Raw genomic sequence first — 24,064 nt, forward strand, 5'->3', positions numbered from 1 at the left:
TTGTGAGCCAAAGAGCCGGCTCTTTTCAGTGAGCTGAGTCAAAAGAGCCGAATTCCCATCACTACTATGCGTGCTTCTGAAAACCCGCCCAACTCTACCTCTGATTGGCTTACAATTAAATTTTACTCTACCTCAGCCAATCGTCAGCATTTATGCGCTTGTCTCGTGCTCTGCCCACTAACCAAGGAAGAACAGTAAAAAAAAGTATTTGCCTCTCGCTCAGAGATCTGGTTGGTCTGATGAAAAAAAAAAAAAACAGCTTCATCATCAGTTATAGTAACGCGCCGCATTTTTTGGCAGTAACGGTAACAGCGTTATTAAGATGAGAAGAGTAATCAATTAGATTACTCGTTACTGGAAAAAGTAATGCCGTTAGTAACGCCGTTATTTATAACGCCGTTATTCCCATCACTGGTGACAGAGCATCTACTGTTATGGCAATTAAAGATAGCCAGAGAACAAGACTCTCCGTTCAGAGACACTTGGCAGAGCACACTACCAATTCACCTCCATTCTTAAGCCATTGTGGAATAAAGGTGGTGTCATGGCCAAAGACCCCTATCAAATAGCAATCACAAGGGTCTTCCTTGGCTCACAACTCTGACCCGAGAGGACTAGACAAGCACTGCATCAGACGTGCCAATTCAATTAAGCCTGCCTTTATTAGACAAATGTTTTTAGTCTTTTGGGACTCAATTTATACAGAAGTTAAAAAAAAATATGACATGGAACTAGAAGGATTTCAAGTTCATTGGCTTCCTAACAGAAAACAAATGATATTTTTCCATATAAACATTGCTTTCCAGTAGACATGTTCTGCATGTTCCACAGTTTAGAGAAAGATTTATAACACAATGAAAGCTCTGATAGTGGGCCCAGAGAAGCAAGATGTTTCCACTCTGCTTCACCCCTGACACAGTAAGGGGCGCTCCCTCGCCTAAGTCAACACAAGTAGTAGTTTACATTTTGTTAATGGTGCGCAATGGGCGACAGTTTGCCTGTCCCCACCAACGCCTGCTTTACAACACTGAGCTTATATCTTCAGAGCTAAATGGAATTTTGTATAGTTTCCAAAGTTAAATGGAAACTTTTGCTTGATTTTATTTATCATTATGATTTTTTTTTTTAAGTTCACCTGTGAGTTTTGGTGGGAATCAGAGGAAAGCAAATTACATGGCCCCGGGGCACCTCAAGCTTCATGAATGGATTCTTTCTGCGATCTGAGAGAGATCCCTTCCCAGGGGACCCGGTTACACAGAGATTTTTTTTCTCTTAAATACACATACAGATGTGCATTTCATAGACATGAAAGCCAAAGGTAACTTCAACTTTCTATCAAGCATACTGCTGTGTGAACCTCTTAAACTGTAGCCATTATGGCAAGCTGTATAGTCATTTAATTCCTTTAAATCCTATTTCTGTTTCTGTTATCTATTCTACTAAATACTATTCCTTGCATTAATAATAAGTACTCTGATAGTCACTGATATATTTTTCTATTTCACCAATTATTTATTGGGTACTAGTGCTATTACTTATTTCAACAATGACTAGTATTCAATCAAGTAGTCACTTGGTTGGTCGTAGGTAGCCGTACTTATTCTTTGGTACTAACCATTCCCAATAGTTGCTAGTATGTCTTCCTGTGTCACTGGTACCTCACAGGAACTTGTAAAATAAATATGAGAGATAAACATAAAAATTTTCTCACTAGTTACTTTTTGGACATTACAACAAATGTATTACTTTGTTTTGAGGAATAAATGTTAAAAAGACTTGCCATTGCAGAGGTAAACTCAATGCATTTAGTTGCAAAGCGCCCCACAATCCAAGAGAAAAAGATCATGCATTGACTATTTAAACTTACCATTCTGCTGTTTCGTGCTGGCGTAGTGAATCTTACTGATGTGACTCGATTCCGCCACCGACTCATGCTGATGAAGAGACGATATAAGAGTCAAGAGAAGCAATGGAATCATTTGGATAAATGGTGGCTGTCGGTGCTTATAGGCACTTAGCATGTGTTGTTTCAATCACCATGCAGAAATATTGCTCGTGAGACGCGTATCCAACTTTGGACACATCTGTAAGAGGCACGCGTAAAGTAAAGTCCACATAATCCTGATCGGTCAGAGTTTCTACCGCGAAAACTTCTCTGTGGAAAGTTTCCCGAGGAGCATCTGCGCAAAGTTAAGCATTAATAGCAGTTAACTTTTAGTGTGCGCACACCTGTTCGCCTAAACACGAGTGTTCTGGAGGACAGTTGGAAACGTGTTGTAAATCAAGATTTGCTGAGACGCGCAACATGCATTTGTCTGTTTGCAATGTGTTCGACTTTCCCTTGCAAACACTAATAGTCCATTCGAGGAACGCAACACATAGCGAGCGTCTCTGGGCAAAATGGCACTTGTAGCGTTGCGCCTCCAACTTTCTGAAGGAAATGAATGTCTAGAGGTGGCTCCGAGGGTTTGGCGAGCGCAGGCGGCCGACTGGCGACACAACAGGTGCTGCACATAAAGTAAAAGTTCCCCGTGGAGGAAACTCCCCGGAGAGGCGGGGACCATTCACAAGCTGCTGATGGTGCTGCCGCTACAGTCGCTTGGAGTTAGAGACTATATTTCTCACATTTCCACTGCCACACAAGTGTGTGTGTGTGTGTGTGCGTGTGTGTGTGTGTGTGAGGGAGAGAGAGAGAGAGAGAGAGAGAGAGAGAGAGAGAGAGAGAGAGAGAGAGAGAGAGAGAGGCGAGGGAGAAAGAGAGCGAGCATACAGTATGTTTATGGGACAATAATGTGACGCTAGTTCCGTCTGTTAATCGATATAAAACAATGTTAATAAAAAAGAAAAAAATATATATTTTCAAAATGACATAATGAACAGTTTTTTTGATTTCTTAAATTAAATTAATTTATATAATTGTCTGCATTTCTATACAGAGAGAATGTGTTAGCTATAGCCACAGTATGTGTATGTGTGTGTAGAATACAGGCTTACAAATAAAAAGATTAGAAGATTTTCTGTTAGGACAGAATACACAATGTTAAAGAACACATAACATTACATTTATATTTTCCCCTCAGGTTAGTTTTGGATCATTAATAACCCAAAACCCCTTTCAGGTCATCTCTACTGAACCGTCAGTCTCATTTAAAAAATTATAATAATTTGGAATTTCCTGTAAAAGTGTAAAAATTCACAGACACTGTATAATTTTTAGGGACTTGGAAGTTTTAGCTTGCCATCTTTTGTAATTTTTACTGTTTCGGCCAATTTAACTCTTCTTCTGCAAATGGTCTTGAAGATGCATTAATCATTAGTTCATGAATGCTTCACATGTTTATGGAATGGCTTCCTGAATGGGTGTGACCATTTGGAACAAGGCTTAACACTATTATTATCACAAGTTGTGGCCTGTGTCGGTTCGTATGTCTAAATCTTTTCATCATTTTGTTTGGCATTTCATCATTGTGAAGTCAGAACAATGCCTAAAGCATCTTAAGGGAACCGCTAAACACCTCTTAGTTTGTCAAATCAAAGCTGCAGACAGTGCACTTACTCCCCTTGTGTAAGTTATTTCCTTCTCCCTGCTCAAAGCATCAACCCATGAAGGTCTTTTCATGTGGTTAATCTCATCTCTCAGTTGTCAATGTGTTCCTTATATGCCTGTTAGGTGTATATTTCTATGGAAGACTAAATAATCAGAGAAAGGCACACATTGAAGTGATTCTCCCAGAAAAATGATGCAATGGCAAAACAATTCAGTTTCAGCCCCAGACCACTACAGAAGCGGGTGGAGGGGTTTGGTGGAATCTGAGACCAGAAGTATGTGGAAGCTTAAGATCTCAATCTAGCTGACATGATCAGATTTCTAAGTTTGTTGTTTTATTGTTGCATTGTGTGCAACATGGACAGTAATATCAATTGGAGAGGAGAAAACTTTTCTATGTATATTTGCATTATACAGTACATAAACATGACAAATGTCTAATTTTGGGAGCATGGAAGGTAACATTTATGTTCTTTTTTTTTTGACAAATGCTTGTTTTGACAGGGATAGTTTTTTTTTAAGAGAAAATGGTACTGTACAAGACAAAACATGCCTGATGCTTTATTTTGGCAAATTATTATTATAATTATTTTTTTATTTTTTTTGCTTTCTAGAAGTATTTGCCTTTAGGTATGCTGGAAACATTGCTTGTGGATCACTCAGTAGCAGAAAATGGAAAGGTGTAGTATGTGGTACCGCAAGACTGGAGGTCATGTGCAGACTATGGGAGAGTATCATATTCCAACCCAAAACCTGCAGCAGATGTCAGCACCTCTGCCAGAATGAATCTCTCCCTCTCTCTGTATGTGGGGGAGGGGTTTCAGTAGATTGCTATTTTGCCTTGTTTGAGACACTACAGTGTCTTATACTTTCATGGTGGTCCAGTGAGTCACACTGATATTGAATCTATATACAGTAAACAATGAAATTACAAACATGGCTATTTGAGGATGGGAGGAAAAGGTCACTGTGGTCACTGCCTGTCTGGCCAGTCACTGAGTTAGCATCCTGGCTGTAGCATTAGTGAAAACATATCTTTGTTTTGCAATGAGGTCATAGAGGATATGACACTTTAGATTGTCCAGAACAGGAAATGCATCACCAGTGAGGGACATTATAATGATGTGCTGATGATTTTCATTCAAATTCAGTGCTATTTTTGCACTATTTATATACAAGTATAGTATTAAAAAATGCTTTTCGTTATAATTTATAATTTGAATAGTTTTTGTGACATTGTTATGTGCTTTTGTAATTTTCACTTGTTTTTTTTTATTTCTCTTTCTCTTTATTTTTATTTTTGAGTTTTATTTTTAGTAATTTTAGCACTTTAAACTTATCAAGACAATATTTCACATTTTTAAGTAATTTTCATTGAATATTATTATATTACAGTTAATATTTTTAATAGCTTTAGCTTACATAAACTACACTGACCAAAATCACTGATATTTGTCACGTTTAAGGTATTTTGGTTCGCAGTAATGATGTTAAGTAGCATACAGTAAAGACATGGTTGTCGTTATAAAATCATAAATATATTTTAAAAATCCTCGTGTTCATCATCTCATCCCTGTTTGTATGGTACTGAACATTTGTATCTGTTAAAGCTCCATTTAATTTGTCACGTGAGTAAATTCTCTCCTTATAAATTGCTTAGTCTGTGATTTGGTCCTGTTCCAATGTGAGAAAAAGGCTATTAACCTGCTCACTTTGATTCATTTGGGTCTGTTCCAAGAGATATAAAAAGGGAAAGTACGAGTTAAAACAATTTCTCGCTAAGATGCAATTACGACTTAACTGTCACACTCTGTACTTCACAAGACAGCTGAACTTGATAGATTCTTTCAGATAAAAATGTTGTAAAGCAAATGAGTGAGAGGTTATAGGATGAGTCATTGCTCTGTGCACAGCTTTTTGGCAGGAGAAACAGTGTGAATCCATAAAATAGACATAGACAGGCGATATACAGATTTATTAATAAACTTCCTATCGTTTCTTGCAAGTCTATGTCTAGACTAACTTCTTTAAATTAATAATTTAGGCTTCTCCATTACACATCTTATGACAGTCCCTTTCTTACATGTCATTTATCACATCTAGTGTCTATATGTCCCAGTTATTCTCCATTGGGGTCTTCCTGATACTCTTTCAGACCCCTGGAATGCTTGCCAATCACCTGTTGAGAGCTACAAACCATTATATGGCAAAAATAAGTGTCTTTGAGAAAGCAAAGGGGTACCTTCACCCTATGAATGTTTTTATTTTCATTTTAAATGAGGAATGTGTCAGCACAAGGGTGTGTGTGAAGACTGATAGCGATGTTGAGTATGCATGCCAGATATAATACCACATTCAATTTGCTAGAGCGTACAGACATATTTTTGGACCAAAGCTACATTGTCCATCAGCTATGTGGCTTTTGGCCAAACAATGAACATTTTCTCAAAACAAGCCTCCCTTAATTCCTGGTCATTTATTGTCAGGGTTTTAATTTAACCGGTATTAATAAGTAATTTAGTTTATGTGCATGCATGATTAATATCTTCTGTTCTGCTACAATGAAAAGCAGATACTAAGACGTCTATTGTCCTGACAAAGCTGATGAAGGAGGTATAGTATTGTGTATAATTCATATGAACAATGCTTGAGTCTTTGGACCTCAGTTGAATGCCAGAGTGCCCTGTGGAAATTTGTGAATGTCTGTGTTTTCATTCTTACTTAATCCAAATATCATTCGCCAAGGATCATTGAAGAATATCCGCATGGGACAGAAATTTGTCTAAACTTTGCTTTTGGCTCACTTCTTAATGCTTGTGCTGTCTTTTGAGGAAGTAATAGAGTTCTTTACTTCTCTCATAGAGAACAAAAATTATTTGGCCTCAGTTTGAGACTATGGCTACATTCCACTAAAAACGGGTTCCTTCCACCTCTGTGTCCCAATGTGCTTAAAAATAAAGACATCCAAACCTTGTGTCTGTTGGCACACTTGTTTTACTTTGCTTGTTTGTTTGAGTACTCTTGTTTAAGCTTACATGGGCACCATTCATTAGGAACAAGTACAGAGGGAGATATATAAAAAATAAAATAAAATAACATAACAGAAATAGCATTAACCCTTGTGCTATGCTGAAACGTTATAATACTCTGTGTGAGCAAAGACAGTAAGTATTAGTACATTGCAATAACATGATTTTCGGGAAAAGGAAATTCTTAGTTCAAAATGGCCAAAACCTAACATATGAGGGTTAAGCTTTTAATTATTAAGACATTCACAAATATACACTAATATTATTGTTGTACAGATTAATTCTTCTCTCTTTATCCCTCTTTGTTTATTTTTTATTTTTATTTATTTTATTTTATTTTTTGCATTTATTTCTTATTGGATTTGTCCTTGCAGTCATCCTTTCTTGCATTTTTCTTTCTTGCATTCATCCTTTTTTGATTGCATACATATCATTCAATCAGTATTCTTTCTGTTTTTCTTCTTTCAGTTAAAGAAACACAATTTCAAGCACTAGACAGACAAAACAGAGAACGTTGCGTTTGATCATTTTCAGCAATACACTTGTGCTGAAACGGCAGAGCAAGTGTGATGGCCTTGCATTATATTCCAGTGCTGCTGTGGAAGCTGTGTGATTAATTCTGTTCTTGTACAGAGTTCTACTGCGCATGTTGCATGACAGGTGCACACACAAGGCTCCATCTTGGCAACCCTTTACCAATTCAAAAGGACAGCGGGAATAAAAATTATTTTCAGATTGTTAAAATTGAAAAAGATAAGAAAAACAGACGGGAATCGCCGTCGTGATGAACACTATTCCCGCGATTCGCGCTGACTGAAGGAACAACGAGCAGAATGCGATATAAAGGGCGACTGGTCATGAAGGCTTTTTAACGACCGATTGCACTGTCAGCGCTACTGGATCTGGTTTGCGGAACAACAACCGTTATTATATTGAAATGGTGAGTGAAACCGCAGGTAATATTTAAAGAAGAGAGCGATCGTGTGTTTTAAATGTGTGTGATGAATGGGGGGAGGTGCGACGCGCGCATATTCTGTCATTCTGTGTTGTTTCCCCCATCATCGTCATCCCAACCCCCTCGTCGTCATGGAGGATGCTGTTTTTATATCTCCTCTCCCCCATCTGCTGCCGTAACCTGCTTTATTGTCCATCATGCCTGAATGCAACTTCAACTTGTTGCTCAAAGCATCCACAGGTCGTTGTTATACCTTTACGCATTTGCATAAATATAAAATATAAGCATGTTAATGTTAGAATAGAGTGATGAGGTTTGCCAACATAGGCGTCAGGCTAAAATTATGTAATGTGGGCCTAACTATGATTTCATTATTAAATCAAAATGATAACCATAAGTGTGAAACATTTGTTTGTTCGTTTAAGTGGGTAATTTTATTGCTATGTCTATATTTTTGGGATTGTATTTATTAGGTGTCATTTTATATTTATTTATTTATTACTAATACGTTATATAGTTTAGCATTTTTTTCTATTATATTAGTATTATAAAATTATTATAGAATTATTATTTTATTTGGATTTTCTATAATAAAAAAAGAAAGAAAGAAAGAAAAAAATGAAGAATTGTTTCAATAGAATAAGGGTCAATTTTACCTAGATTTAGTCCATTGTGAAAATAAAGAAAACCATGTCTCTTTTTTCCTTAAATTATCTTCCATAGTAAAATATTATGATTCATTCATTGCATTTCTATACTTCACAATGTACTGTAGACCTGCAGTCAGTATTTGTGTGTGTCTTTCTAAGTAAGAACATTAAACTCAAATTGCCATGACTGCTGAATCAGGGAAAAGAAAGGGAATGAGAGACATAAAGAGATTGAGATATATGGAAAGATCTGAAAGAGGAATAGAAGCATCTGGTGATAATAACGATGGAATGAGTGAGATATTGGAGGAGTGTGCATGAACGCTGGTCTGTTCCACTTAAGATGATGATCAATGCACTGGCGCAGGATCAGGCCTCCAGAGGTGGAGGGTGGAAGAGTCTAGACAGGGGAGTTTTCTGGCAGCGGTCCTCAGAGGGGAATTCCGTATGCTGATCTTTTCAATTGTTTCCACTCCTCTACATTTGGAACATTCATGGATGGTTGTGTAGTTGAGAGGACTGTACATTAGTCTAATAGTTTGACGTTTGGCATATTTCAAACTGCTGACATGTAGGTCTAACTATAGGCATAACTCTGTCTGTCTAAAGTAATTTCTTATAGTACATTTTTAAATTAATTAATCCTGCTAATTTACTTATAATGCACATGTAAGGATACCAAGAACATTTGTAACATAAATATCAGTAAAGCACTGTTTCAAAGGGCAACATTATTAGTTTTGGTAATACATTTATTAATTGGTCCCATACCATTTGTGGAAACAATGTGCTTTTATAGTGTAGAAGCACATTGTCAGACCACCTACAGTGACAGACACCCATTACCATTTTTAAAGTGGTCACGGAAACAACAGAAGCATATTTGCAGAGCCAACAGACCATCAGTCTCAGAGACAGCCCAGCACAGTCTTGCCCTAACTATATCTCCTCTGAGAGAGGAAGACATTGTTATCCATTAATATAGCTGGGCATTTCAGTGTTCAGTGACTTATGAAAGTCTTTGAACAAAGGAAATATTATCAAGATTTTTTTTTTCTCAAAAATGTATTTAAATATTGACATAACATTTTGACATTTTGCATTATTTGGAATTAAATAAAGGGGATTTATCATGCTATCAGAAAACAACAACAACAACAACAACAAAAAAAAACATCATAAAATCATTTAATAACCATTATAGAAATAATGTTAATACAATGGACCTGCTCTTAATGTATGTGTTGTTTCTCTTCCAGAAGATGAACTGCTGTAATATGAAGGCTGTAAAGGTGATTTTCTTGTTGCTTATCATCTGTCTTTGGATGGAAGGAGGATTCACCAAAGAAAAATCTGCTAAGAAGGGAAAGAAGAAGGGGAAACAGGTTTACTGTCCTTCGTAAGTGGATTCGTATTCAAGTTTTGTGGCTAATTTGTCATAAAACACTGCTATTGTGCTATACGCATTTCATGTTGACTTTCATGTTGACTTTCTGACTATGGGAACTATAGAAACAGCTAATCTGCTCTAATGTTATGTGTACTTCACACTGTGGCAAATGAAGTAACTCAAATCGGTCAAAATGTTTGACACTTGAATTTGGAAATGCTGTCCTTCACAACAGTATAATGAACAATGAAAGACATTTTAATAAACAGATGAATGAAACTTTAAACATGATTTCACATAGTTTTGTTGCTATTAATGTCCTTGTCTTTGGTCCCTTCAGGCAGCTGTCGTCAGAGGATCTGGCACGGGTTCCGGCAAACTCCACCAGCAACATCCTTAACAGGCTTTTGATCAGCTATGACCCAAGAATCCGACCCAACTTTAAAGGTCAGTGCTCCACTGACCTTTGTAGTGCCATATATATATATATATATATATATATATATATATATATATATATATATATATATGAACAAGATTCATTATGTTTCTATTATTATATATATTATTAGTTGTTACTATTTTTATATTGTCTTTTGCATGCCCTGTCAATTATGTCCAATTATTAAACATTACAAAGAATGTTTTATTCTATATGCATTGTGGCAGATATAAAAGTCTAGGTTATGCTACTGTTGGCAGCCTTTCCTGATATAATGAAGCAGGTTGTAAAGAGTGAGAACCTCTGTCGCCTTCCTGCTCGCTGGCATTCAGCGAAAACGTGGGCCTTGATGTGGTCTGAGTGTTAAGAGTTCACTGTATGATTCAGTGTTATTACTCCCTATGACCAGCCAGCTGCTCGTCATATCTGGGCAAGATGAAAGCTCCTGGCAGTCATTAAAGTCAACATTATAATCTTGGGAATAGGAATAGCAGTGGAGTAGTTGAACCATTTTCCTATAATGCAAAGCTTTCCATGTAGTATACATAAAGTGAAAACATATGTTTCATGGTATAAACCAAATAGTTAATGTTACCCGTAATAGTCCGTGAGAATGTGCTGCTTCAATTGTTAGAATGACTTTTGGTGCATCTTGTTTGATGGATTTGATTGATGTGTGGAAATGTACAGTTTGTTTGTGTTTTGTTTTTAGGTATTCCCGTTGAAGATCGTGTGAACATCTTCATCAACAGCTTTGGGTCCATCCAAGAAACCACTATGGTATTTCACATATCTTTTTGTTTTTTCATACACATAATGAGTGAACACACACACACACACACAATAAAAATTCTTTTTTTTTTTCCCCGAAAATATAGGAAATGTTCTATTCTTCTTTTTAGCGTTTTACATTAAACACCAATAGGATAAACACCGCAGCCTATGTTTTATAGCCTAAAATAAATGCTAAAAAGAAGAATAGAAAATTTCCAGAATTAAAAAAAAAAAATGATAAGAGTTCGAGAAAAGAAGGTAAAAAGCAATACAAAACAAATAATGTACCGGTTATGTTGTCATTCCTTTGCTCTCTAACTGAATGCAATGTTATAATAGGCCTAGTTATTTAATAATAACATTAACAGTGAAGCATGTATCTTACTCTGGGGGAGAACGCTTAGTATAATAAAATCACCTAAATAAGTCTTCATGTTAAGAATGAATAGTACACAGACACATTTTCAAAACTGTACAAGGTTATAAAAAAAAATGAAAAAAAAGCATTCATGAATTATATTATGAAAAACATTTTACTGTCTAAAGTGCACTCATTTATTTAGCCTAGAAATTAAAATAATAATGATAACTATTATTTTATTATTATTATTATTATACATTTAGGTTACATTTGCATTTGGAAGAAACTTTTATCCAAAATGACTGACAAAAGTGGAACAACTGACTCCAAAGTCAGTCACAATGCCCGGTTTATTATACAATAATAATCAAGTGCTAAGATTATCACAAATGAAACAAGATTTTGACACACTAATAATCTTTCTTATTAAATCGTTTGTATTCCATTATACCCATTAATTGATAGAGAATCACTTAAGACACTTTACTGTAGCCCTATTCCACATAATAATATGCAATAAAACAATATACAATATGATTCGTTAACATTTACGTAGGCTAACTAGGAGCTTGCTGCCTCGATCAACTTTATTTGTAATATCACTGTACCAAAAAAATAAATAAATAAATAAATAAAATTGTCCCCTGTATATCTATGTTTATCAAAAGAAGCTGAACAACAATCAGTTAAAATGTGACATTTGCCAGAAATTTCTTTTTAAAAGATCTTAAAATGTCATTAATGTTGAAATCAATGATTAGACCAACAAAGAAGGTCAGTCTAAAAAACAAACAAACAGTTTAAAATGTCAGATTGTCACAAAACTTCTACCAGACAGATGACTGGATTCATGACTGTGTGCTTTATTTCGGGCTTACCGTGTTTACTTAACACTCCACCGGGAAAAAAAAAAAAAATCAACTCCAGACCCCACAATCTTACGTCTGGCTTCTTATGAGCAGTGACAACCATAAACAACCCATCATGCCAGAGTGTCTTAAGATCCATTGAAAATATTTCCCCTGGAAGCACATCAGAGGGCCACGTTTTCTGCCCAGCACTGCATGGTGTCATAGGTTGAATATAGTTTTGCAGTCACTTCTACAGGAGTGTTGCGTGCCACCAGGCTTTTATAGCATTGCAAATTAGGTCCCATTTTGTAGTTGCATCGTTCTGCTGTGGTTAACCTTTAAATGCACAGGTGGTATACGACAGAAATACAAAAAGGCTATTCACAACCTCTCCAGAGACCTGACTGGTAAGAAGTAGGCCACTTTGCCTACCGCAGCTTATTTAGCACTTTATTACCATTTTGACAGGAAGGTCCAACAAAACAACCCTTTACAGCTAACAAAATATGTTATAAGAATATTTTGCCAACATTCATTTATGAAAACATCGCTAACATTTATTTATGAAAACGTTATGTCTAAATGCTCTCTGAATGTTTAAAACTTCAATTTATTTTACATTTTTTTTGTGTTATGTTTTCTTGGTTATGTGAACGGTAGAGGCACGTTCACACACACACACACACACACACACACACACACACACACACACACACACACAAATGATGACTGACTAATTATAGTCAGTTATAAAATTGTTCTTAACTTTCTAAGAATAGAAAAGTCCACACCACAACTACAGTATAATGATAATGGCACAGAGAAACAATATCACTGGATTCACTTTCAATTTTAGAATTCTTGGTGTGAATGGACCTTAGGGGAACATTCCATTTTATTATTATGCAAACATTATAACATTATATAACTTTTTTTCTTCTAAACATTCTAAAACAAGTAGTGTAATTTTTTAATAAATGGCAACTAAAACAATTAATGTTTTTGTGCTAATGTTTTGAGAACATTATCAAAGACCGGATAAATCTGAACGAACATTCTATTAATGTTACTGGAAGAACATTTGTTCATAACTTTGCGAGAAGTGAGCCGGGATGACACAGTGCCATCCATGGTGTGTGTAATACATCCTGAATGTTCCTGGTCAAAGCCCTGAATGAAAAACAGGACATACCAAGATGTGAATCACACACGCAGGGACAACACACCCAAAAACATTTAGGAACAAATTCACTTGACTCTAGTGCAGCTGGAGTGTGGCCATTTTATTTGGCATGTCATCTGTCTTCACAGTATCAGCGCTAGCAAAACAAGCTCCACTAGAAAATGCCACTTCAAAGGCTTTTACTCACGCAAGTCGGCAGGGAAGCTGGGGCCAATCTGACTTCCCCAGTGTAGGTGCTCACATACAGCGTGAGCCCTCATTGCAGCACCCGTCGCATGCCTCTGATGTTGGCAATGGCTGGAAATGTAAATAGAAGCAGCTCCAAGCGCCACAGCTGCACAACTTCAATACCAGCCATAACTGGAGCCTGGATACTTCAGAGACGAGAGGTTTTTTTTAAACCTCACTCAGAGGTCATGAGAAATGCGGGTTGCTATGGTGATACCTAAGCCACCTGGGCTCCCCTGTCACCCTAAGGACTAATGAGCTGTTTTTGTGTCCAAATCAAGGCTTCTCACACTTCCTGTCATGTAACACAAAGACAGGTGTCCGCCCTGCTAACTACCACCCACCCACTCAGAAATGAGTTTTCGGTGTCACAAAATAGTTGATTTTTCAGGCTTGATTGCATGTGTGAAAACTTGAATGGAGATTTTGGCTCGTATTTTCTAGGACTATCGTGTCAACATCTTTTTGAGACAGCGCTGGAACGACCCCAGACTCCGGCTTCCTCAGGACTTCAAGTCGGACTCGCTCACCGTTGACCCGAAGATGTTCAAATGCCTGTGGAAACCCGATCTTTTCTTTGCCAATGAAAAGAGCGCCAACTTTCACGACGTTACTCAGGAGAACATCCTGCTCTTTATCTTCAGAAATGGAGATGTCCTCATCAGCATGAGGTGAGCTTTTATGCTCTCTTCCTGCAAAGTCTATACTCTGTCTTTGCGGATGGTGACAAATGAGGTCTGAATGCTGGTTACACCTACTCACATTATAAAACAAACACAAGAGTTTATCAGATGACAAAGACCTTTTAAAGTGGAAAAAACAAATTACTGTGCAAGAGTTTAATCTGAAGGTATTGAAATTGATGGTTCAGCATGTTCACAGATATATTGAAGCCTGCTGTTACCGAGCAATGAAATATAAAGCTGTGAGATGAATTTTAAAATAAGATTCAATGTCGAACTCTGGCATAAAAAGTCACATTATGAGAAATGAAGTCGCATAAACATTTAAAGTTGCAATTACAAGAAGTAATGGTACACATGTGAGATAAACTACCATTTAAAAGTTTGGGGTCCGTAAGATTTTTTCGTTTTTTGGTTTTGAAAGTACAAAAGTTTCTTATGTTCACTAATAAAAAAATACAGTAAATAAATACAAGTATGAAATCAGTCATATTTCATATTATTCTACAAATTACTATTATTATCATTTGAAATAACTGATTTCTGTTTTAAAAATGTAATTTATTCCTGTGATGTCAAAGCTGAATTTTCAGAAGACGTTACACCTGTTTTCAGTGTCACATGATCCTTCATCCTAATCATTCTAATTTTCTGATTTGGTGTTTAAGAAACATTTAATATTATTATCAATGTTAAAAAAAATGCTTAACATTTTTTGCTGAAACTGCAATACTATTTTAAGACTTTGATGAACAAAAAGTTCAAAAGAACAAGTCTTTACTGTCTCTTTTGATTAATAAACATTTGAATGGTATAGTGTACATAAAATCATAAATCACAATAAATAAGTTAACAATTATGAGTAATTAAGCCCTATTAGAAACAGGCTTCCTTGAGTATTTATACAACTATAAAATGTAAAATAAGTGTCTTTAACAGTACTGAATATATATAATCAAAATAACACATATAAAATACATGTTTAAATGACAAAGAACAGTGACTTAGCCCTCCTCCAAGCTCGTCTTCATTATTTTAATAAACCTCAGGGGACTTCAAGTGATCTGAGAACTGGAGAGTCTATACATCTGTTGACTCTAGGATTTCACCTCACCACTGACACCTAAATAACAGCTCCTGCTATTTGATCCCATGTGAAAGACCTTTATTAGTGGTGGACACCTCTGTCATTATCGTTCCACTTCTCTATCTGCAGGTCCTGCTGAGTGAATGAAGCTCTCAGAGACTTCTAGTAGTCAGTGACCACACCTGCTGTAGATCTGTCCATGCAGTGCTATGGAAATATTATTCTAATCTGCATCTTTTTTTATTTAGCAGGAGTTTATTAACACAGATTGATTTAAACAAACAGTTATTTATAAGGGTAAACAATTCCACAAGCTGTAATGCTCTACACAAATATGAGTTGTAACTATGGTCTCCATGCCAGCCGGGCATTGGACAATTTAGGGTAAAGATAAAATCTAAACCCTGGCACAGAGCCATTTCAGTCTGGATGGGAAGTGTGTTTAAGAGCATCACATTTTGCTGTTATGTCTGAGGCAAATGTATTTCCATAGTGTTTTTTGCATGCCACCCGGAACCCAGCATGAGCTGGGTGGTCTTCCGTGAGCCCTTTCTCACTTCTGGCATCGGTCCAGGATGCCTTGCCCTGTCTCTGGGTATGTGTGTGGCAGGGGATTACTGTCTTAATGAGAGTTTTTCAAAAAGAAACAAGAGTGTTTATTTCATATTATACCTCCCTGAAACTAATTGTGCCTTTATTCGTCCATCGACCTTCAACTTCCTCAAATACATGCATAGATTTTACCTTTTATATTTTTCTTATCTTTTATACTTCATGAAACTGACACATCTTACACCCCCCCCCCCCCCCCCCTCACACACACACTTATTACTATCAAAACTTTTTATCCCCTTGCTCCCATAACCTCTTCATTCTAAATGCCCAGTGTCATGGAAAAAATAGAATATGAATAAATACTAAAATAGTATTTCAGTGATACACAAATTTTTACACAATTTTATAAGTAAAAATGTCCAGTATATTGGACATTATATATAAAAAATACAACTTAAAAATAAAAATAAAAGCTTAATACATAATAACAATTAACATTTTTCATAACTAAACATTGTTTTGAGCAAGATTATATGATGGACTCATTGTTTATTTTCATGAAGAATCTTTATTTTGTATCTTTGTGTGCCCCGTCTTTTCTCGTCTGACCCCATCTTACTTCTCAACCCTCGTCTCTCTCTCTTCCTCTCAGATAATATGTACCTATAATGCACCATAAAGATACATCTTAAACAAAAACAGATTTTAGAGGGAAACGTTCATTCTCTCTAACCTCTCCCAGGTCTATACAAAAATATCTGGGGAGAGTGCTTCAGTTTGTGCACTCAAGCGCTGTGTGGCCTCACTGGTGTAAAAAGTAGCTGCTTTTTAGACTGTGCTTGTCAGATTATGGCAGAAAACCAAAAAGCTTTCATGTGTTAATGGTGTTTTAAATAAATATGCCTTGGTGTGCATGCTGTGCACAATAATGGGAACTGCATGAAGAATTTATCCCACTGTTGGGAAAGACCTTTTATGTGACATCTATGAAACCAGTTAAATTTGGATTGACTTCAAGTGATGCAACCTGGTGCTAAAATAATCTTGGCAGAAATCTTTGCAGTGTTGCTGACTATATTCTGCATGAATCTTTAAATCCAGTAAGTGGGATCCGTTATTTTCCTATTTCACCCCTTATTAATGTCTATGGTTTTAAAATTAAATGTTTACCAAGTGCAAATGGATATGATATTTATGTGACCATATACTGTATAATGGTAGTGTATTTTAGGGAAAAGCAATGTAAAATGCCCCCTTTAAAATTAAGACACAAATTCAAACTTGTTCAGACTACTGCATGACTCATTGTCTGGTACTCAAATTTGCTTATTCTCTCCTTTCTCAGGTTGTCTGTTACCCTCTCTTGTCCACTGGACTTGACTCTTTTCCCCATGGACACCCAGCGATGCAAAATGCAGCTTGAGAGCTGTACGTGAATATGAATACAATCATTTAGAAGTATCTGATGTGAAAATAATAAAAGGAGAAAATGTTTAAATGAAAGGGAGGGGAGTTTTGTTTTTATGCTGCCATGTTTCAGACTTGTTAGCTAAAACTAAATATCCGACTTCACAGGATCATGAGAAACAATCTGGGAATCTAACAGTTATTATTATTTGACGTTTTTTATTTATTATTTGAAATTTCTTATGTGTGTGTCTGTGTGTGTGTTTAGTCGGCTACACCACAGATGACCTGCAGTTCATGTGGCAGTCTGGTGACCCTGTACAGATGGAAGAGATTGCTCTGCCTCAGTTCGATATTAAACAAGAGGACATTGAATATGGCAACTGCACTAAGTACTATGCAGGGACAGGTAAAACTAATGTGTACATAAGCTCTCTCTGGTCTTGTTATGGAGGTAACTACTGTATTAGATGCAATTCCAGAAAAAAACAAATACAAATTATGTCCATTAAATGCAACCTTTTGAACTTTTGTATGATAGGCTACTACACATGTGTGGAGGTGATTTTTACTCTGAGGAGGCAGGTGGGCTTCTACATGATGGGTGTATATGCTCCCACCCTGCTCATCGTCGTCCTCTCCTGGCTCTCCTTTTGGATCAACCCTGACGCCAGCGCTGCCCGTGTGCCTCTGGGTACTCTTTCCAATCATCAGTCCTGCCACAAGCATCAGCACCTCATCTCATGCCTCTGTGGAGGCCTGTACCCCCATAATCGACCTCATCCTTTACATTTTTCATTTGCTATTTTCATCAATGTAACATCCACCAATTAATCTTTTCAATGGCCCTGATTTTACATCAGTGCGGCGCTTCTATCCCCTCCAGCACTATAGCTATACACTATACAATAAATATAATGCATGTCCAGGATATTTCCACAGGCATTATTTATTTATGGGAGGTCAGTGAGAGAAGATTATCTGAGATGCAATGAAGATTATGCAAGATGTCATGAGATGTGACAATTTCTAGTACTTTCCAATTATAGCTAAACACTGCTGATAAATGCATGCACTGTTTTCATGGAATATGCTTTTTCTTCGTGCACTGGGTTGTGTTTCATGGGTGGACATTACAAAATATCTGCAAATCCTCTGCTGTGATTTGGTTACGATTTTTCTGCAATTTCATTGGTGATTCCAGTTCCACCATCATTCTGTCCACATTATTGTCACTGTCACAATATAATGTGATTACATCAAGTGCCATGTCCATGGTCATTTCAGGTCAGTCATTTATTACATATTGTGAGTGTTTGGTTTGTGTGTGTGTTTATACATCTATTAAAAAAATCTGCTCACTGCTCTAATACTGTTACAGATTCCTTATGTTTTACAGTCTGCTCTGGTAATATCTTTGTAAACGATTCAGATCAATGTGTTAGCGCATCTCTCCTCAGCTCATTTGATCTAATGACCTCTCTCTGTCTGCAGGGATACTGTCAGTGCTCTCGCTCTCTTCTGAGTGCACATCCCTGGCCTCCGAACTGCCCAAAGTCTCCTATGTAAAAGCGATTGACATCTGGCTGATTGCCTGCCTGCTCTTTGGCTTTGCCTCTCTAGTCGAATACGCTGTGGTTCAGGTGATGCTTAATAGCCCTAAACGGCTGGAGGCGGAGAGAGCAAAGATTGCTAGCAAAGAGAAGGCGGAGGGAAAGTCTCCTGCTAAGAACAACATCAATGGCATGGGAAGCACCCCATTACACGTCAGTACACTACAGGTCAGAAACAACCTGATGACTTTGTATTCAAACAAACTGATTATACTAGTGCTAAGTCAGTTCAAAATAATAACAAAAAAACACCTTGGGTAGTAACTTATTGTGTTACTGTGATGATAATCTAATTGTTTGGACAAAACCAGGTGTTTTTTTTATCTTACTGTCCTCTAGTTTTCCCAGCTCATACCACCACTATATGGTGGTACCACAGTAATATTTTGTCACCACCATTTATAGTCAAAGCATGTACAGTTAATATACACTATTTTCAGAAGTTTGGGGCAATTTAGATTTTTTTTAAAATAAGAAATTAATACTTTTATTCATCAAGAATGCATAAAATCAATCAAAAGTGGCAGTAAAGATATTTATAATGTTATAAAGAATCTCTGTTTTGAATAAATGCTGTTTTTTTATTTTACTTCTTGTTCATAAAAAATCTTGAAAAAAGTTATCCGCAAAAAATAAATAAAAATAAAATAAAATAAATGAATTAATAAAATTAAGCAACACATCCGATTTTAGATGCGATGATTGTAAGAAAAATTATTTTGAGCATGATTTCTGAAGGATCATGTGACATTGAAGATTGGAGTAATGACTGCTGAAGATTCAATGTTACAATCAGAGGAATAATCTGTATTACTGTATTTTTCTTCAAATAAATGCAGCCTTGATGAGCATAAGAGACCCCTTTCAAAAAAATTTTTACCAACACCAAACTTTTCGATAGGTAGTGTGTATACAGTATAATAATATTAATACATTAAATTAATACTAATTAATTTACATTCATACAAATTTAATATAAATTTAACATATTGTTTATTTATTTTATAAATAATTATATATAAACTATATTTTAATTTCTTAATGCATTCATTCAAAGTATTTGATATTCCATAACAGTATGCCATATAGAGACACAAGTTAAGCAGCACACGGGCACACACATTATGTTTAATGGGCGATTTTGCCTTTTCAAAGAGCTCATTTTTTCAATTATATTTTATTGTATTCAGTTGCATTGCTCTCCTTGTACTTATATCATCTTAAATTATGCACTGCGCTGCTAATGTCAGGTCTGCATGCAAAATTGTATGTGGGATAATCACAGTACTTCATGTTCTTCAGAAAACAGACAACTTTATAGCAACAATTGGAAGAGGAGCTTGGAGGCAAGGATAGCCTGACAGACAGGAGAAATAGGCTGAATAATGTGGTCTGCTCTAGTCTATTATATGCTTTAAATGTGCCCCAGAGGGAGGCTTAAGGAAGCGGTGTGTTTTCAACCATTGTCACACATTTACTCTTAGGATGAACCTTCAACAGCTACGAGAAGAACATCTGACCCCAAATTAACCCACATGCTCTTTGCACAACCCCTGCAAGTTACTGACCTCCAAAAAAAAGCCTCGTTTTTTGCCCTGAATTAGATCTATTTGGACGCGTCCCAAGGCTTGCTTGCTGCCACTGAGTCTCCAGCCATCTCATGGCTGTTCAGACATGCTGAATGCTGTTAAGCAGGCAGTATTTATCAGAAGCATATGAAAGCTCCAATGCTGTATTTGACAGACAGCTTCCTAAATCCATGTATGTGTCCTCACAGAATAGAAAAGATATCAAACTGTTCGAGGATTTAAGTGTTGTGTTCCCAGTGGGAAGTAGTGCAGTCCAGCACTGCATGGCTTCTGCCCCTGTCCACACATCCAGAACTAATACAACAGACAAGTTGGCATTAAACCATCAGACATCAGATATCCAGACATCTCTCTGTTAGTCAGAAAAAGAGAGAGAGAGCAGAGAGAGACAAAGAGAGAGAGGGAGAGGGAGAGGGAGAGAGAGAGAGAGAGAGAGAGAGAGAGAGAGAGAGAGAGAGGGAGAGAGGGAGAGAGGGAGAGAGGACCAGACAGTGTTATGTCACATCTGTTTGTAACGCTTGTCCTGGTCTATTTTGATGCAAGGTAGGAGTTTCTTCACACTACTTATTTTCTTCTCCTGTTGTTCCTGCGTGGGAGGGCCATGCAACACTGCCTCTGCCCTGTTAGAGCTTCAGGAAGAGCCAAAAATAATTGCCTGTCCTCAAAATCTCCCTTTCCCAGCAGTTCAGAGTGTCAAGAGAAAGGGGAGTTCTAAAACAAAGAGATAGAGAGTTATGTGCATCTACTTGAGAGATTAAAGTTTGACAAACATTTAATCAGATTTGGTTGTTGAGTTCCAGAATGAGTATTATAATGCATAAATGATCAACCTGCCAGCTATCATTTTTTCATTTATTTTAATGATACAAATTAAAATACCCAAGTTTGTAATTAAAAGGGATAGTTCAGTCAAAAATCAAATCAATAACATTCACATTGATCCAAACCAGTATGGTTTTCTTTCTTCAGTAAAAGCAGAACTACACATATTTACAAAACTAACATAACTAGCCCTAATTCACACTTTCAACAACACTAGTGTATAATTACGGAGTCCCGCACATGACATGCAGGAAAAAAATATTAGGCTAAATCGTGTGCACGATTTACAAATTTGTTCCCTCAATGGACTAAAACTATTACTATTTCGTTTTCTCGATTAGCTAAAATGTGTGCATGCCTCTTACCAAAGCAGCCTGCTGCGAGTTTTAGTTTAAATATTGCATCACAATAGAATCAATTTGAGCATTATTTAAACCCGGATGATTGTAACCACTCTCAGCTCGTCTTTCTGTAGAACACTAGCGTGTCTCCGAAATAGTGATAAAACTCGCTGCCTTTTCTAGTGCAGCTCAACCAGGTCTCATTCCATTCGTCGATATTTGTGATATCACAAATCTCGGAAAATATGTGTAGTCAGAATGAGTTGTTTGTTGTAGTTATTGATTTCTGTTAAATAATATATCTTCTTTTGAACTAGGCTTTGTAACTTTGCAGATCATTACAGACCTACTAAAGTTGAAAAAATGAAAACGCATAATAGCACCCCTTTAAATAAAAATCACTCCAGATGTCGCTGAGATCTGACATGTTTTCTCTTTATTCATCTTTTTCTCACTCTCTCCCTCTTTATATCTCTCAGGTGACAGAGACAAGGTGCAAAAAGGTATGCACCTCCAAGTCGGATTTGCGCTCCAATGACTTCAGTATCGTAGGCTCTCTGCCACGGGACTTTGAACTCTCAAACTTTGACTGCTATGGCAAACCCATTGAAGCTGGTAATGCTTGCAGTAAATCGCAAGCCAAGAACAACAAGAAACCACCACCTCCTAAACCTGTCATCCCCTCGGCAGCCAAGCGTGTAGATCTTTATGCTCGTGCGATCTTCCCATTCTCCTTCCTTTTCTTTAATGTAATTTACTGGTCTGTGTATTTGTGATTGCGTAAAGTTGAAACTGCTTCCATTCAGCTAACTTTTCCCTCCTTTGTATTGTTTCGGTCTATATAATTTGTTTCTCAGACATCAAACGGAGCAGTTTTGATGTGCAGACAGAGCGAAACTCTGGATAAAAAAAAAACAAAAAAACAAAAAAACAAAAAACGATGTTGCTTATAAAAAAAGCAAAATTTTTGAGTAGAAAGAACAGAGACAATTCTTAAAACTTTTGATTTTCAGCCACTATATTTAATTTATGCACAAACCTGAGAGAAATTATTATGAACGTGCATGTGGAAATGGAATATATAAATATTAATATATTGTATTTAAAATATATAATATTATTTTTGACCTACAGATCAGCTGTTAAGGTGATGTTGAGACATTTGTACTGATAACCACTGCCATAAGAACTGTCTTTTGATGATGTTCCTATTACAAGCAATTACAAGCAAGTGTATATAGAGGAAAAAAACCAAACATCTCCGCTGCTTGTCAATAAACAGCCCAATGGCTCAGCTGACCTCATGACCAATGAGTCTTTTTCTTACTTATATATCTCCCAAGCTCATAATATTCTTAAAAGTTAGAATTAGAAATAAAATCTAGAAATTGAAATAAACTTTCTGTAAAAAAATAAAAATAAATAAAAGACTACGAGTTGAGTTGAATTAACAACAAATAAAGCTAAACAAAATAAAAATAAATGATTTATTGTTGTATCATTTCCTTATAAACCACAGTTAAATATAGGCTACACATCCTCATGATTCCCAAATGTTTTGACCAAACACACAAAATTGTATTATTCAAATGCAACATTTAAATGTAGAAATAAAAAAATAGTGTATTAGATAGTTCAAAGAGTAAAGCAACTGTATGTAGCTTTTTACATTGAAATCAGTTTCAAAATCTTCTGAATGTTTACTAGCTTCTAATTAAAGTGAATGGCTACTGTCTCCTTCCCATGCTTCCCTTCAAATACAGAGTTCTGGCATGAAAGGTCTAACTCAATCTCACCTAATGACATCATTATCACATGGCACAGCTGATTGGTTCTCTCCTGTATCAGGAGCCATTACGCTCGCTGCTCAACATTCAAATATATGGCTATTGTTTGATGTAGAGGTTGCAGCTTGCATCAGGGACCCTCCACCTTCCTCTGCTCCACCTGTATAGATATGTTATGATGTGATTCATGTATGCTATATGGGGTTTATTTAATGAATTTTGTATTTGCAGCAGCACTATTGCTTTGTGGATGTAATGGCAGTAGCAAATCTCTGTACTTGCTCTGCCGCAGCAGCAGCGTAGAAGATCTATTCTGCCGAAACCAAATGCATTAACATATGAACATTAAAATCCCAATCTCTTCAAAAGTGACAGAAATGTCTGTTCTGGGTACATTAAAGTGCGGTGAGAGGAACAAAATTCTGCGAAATGGGCGATTGCTTTAAAGCAATTCATTTTACTCACTTAGGGGGCCCCAAAATCGCAGAAATTCCCAAAACTATAAACTTACTATAAATTGGAGTATGAAAAGATAGAAGCTGCATCTTTTTTTAAGGCCTTAATATCAAAGTTAATTTACCCGAAAAACTACCAGCATTTTTTCATGAGTGCTGTTTAAAAGTTCTTGCTAATGTATTGTAATGCGTGTTACTAGCATGAAACCTAAGACATCAACACACAGCTGTCTGGGAGTCAGGGTCTGAACTGTTCCTGCAGATTGACCTACTGGTGTCTTTGCACTAGTCAGGATATAAAATGTGTCTGGAATG

The 24,064-nt window shown here is 36.5% G+C and overlaps 2 protein-coding genes across 5 annotated transcripts in view; one reads left to right on the forward strand and one right to left on the reverse strand.

The window, feature by feature from the left end:
* The window catches only part of LOC113057995 (platelet-derived growth factor C-like), a 41,314-nt gene extending 38,704 nt beyond the window's left edge, over window positions 1-2,610 (reverse strand). The window contains exons 1-2 of one of the 2 annotated variants that reach the window (XM_026225662.1): window positions 2,038-2,610; window positions 1,868-1,934 (exon numbers count right to left, since the gene is read on the reverse strand). In XM_026225662.1, coding sequence (XP_026081447.1) covers window positions 1,868-1,934; window positions 2,038-2,040 — 70 coding nt within the window. In that variant the 5' untranslated portion in view covers window positions 2,041-2,610. Of the gene's footprint in view, window positions 1-1,867 lie in introns of both variants that reach the window. The other variant, XM_026225661.1, reaches the window with a different exon arrangement.
* Window positions 889-22,445, forward strand: LOC113057992 (glycine receptor subunit beta). Of its 3 annotated transcripts, none has more exons than XM_026225660.1 (10): window positions 889-1,318; window positions 9,441-9,580; window positions 9,912-10,018; window positions 10,726-10,793; window positions 13,855-14,081; window positions 17,081-17,163; window positions 17,411-17,551; window positions 17,684-17,836; window positions 18,637-18,923; window positions 21,987-22,283. In XM_026225660.1, the coding sequence occupies exons 2-10, from the start codon at window positions 9,444-9,446 to the stop codon at window positions 22,281-22,283; spliced, it is 1,500 nt and encodes a 499-aa protein (XP_026081445.1). In that variant the 5' UTR covers window positions 889-1,318; window positions 9,441-9,443. The 3 variants fall into 3 exon arrangements, with proteins under 3 accessions (XP_026081445.1, XP_026081444.1, XP_026081443.1); XM_026225659.1 differs by lacking the exon at window positions 889-1,318 and adding an exon at window positions 7,132-7,516 and having other exon boundaries at window positions 9,444-9,580; XM_026225658.1 differs by lacking the exon at window positions 889-1,318 and adding an exon at window positions 7,133-7,516 and having other exon boundaries at window positions 21,987-22,445.
* The last annotated feature ends 1,619 nt before the right edge of the window (window positions 22,446-24,064 follow it).

Source organism: Carassius auratus, chromosome 39 (assembly GCF_003368295.1).
Source record: "Carassius auratus strain Wakin chromosome 39, ASM336829v1, whole genome shotgun sequence".
NCBI lineage: Eukaryota > Metazoa > Chordata > Actinopteri > Cypriniformes > Cyprinidae > Carassius > Carassius auratus.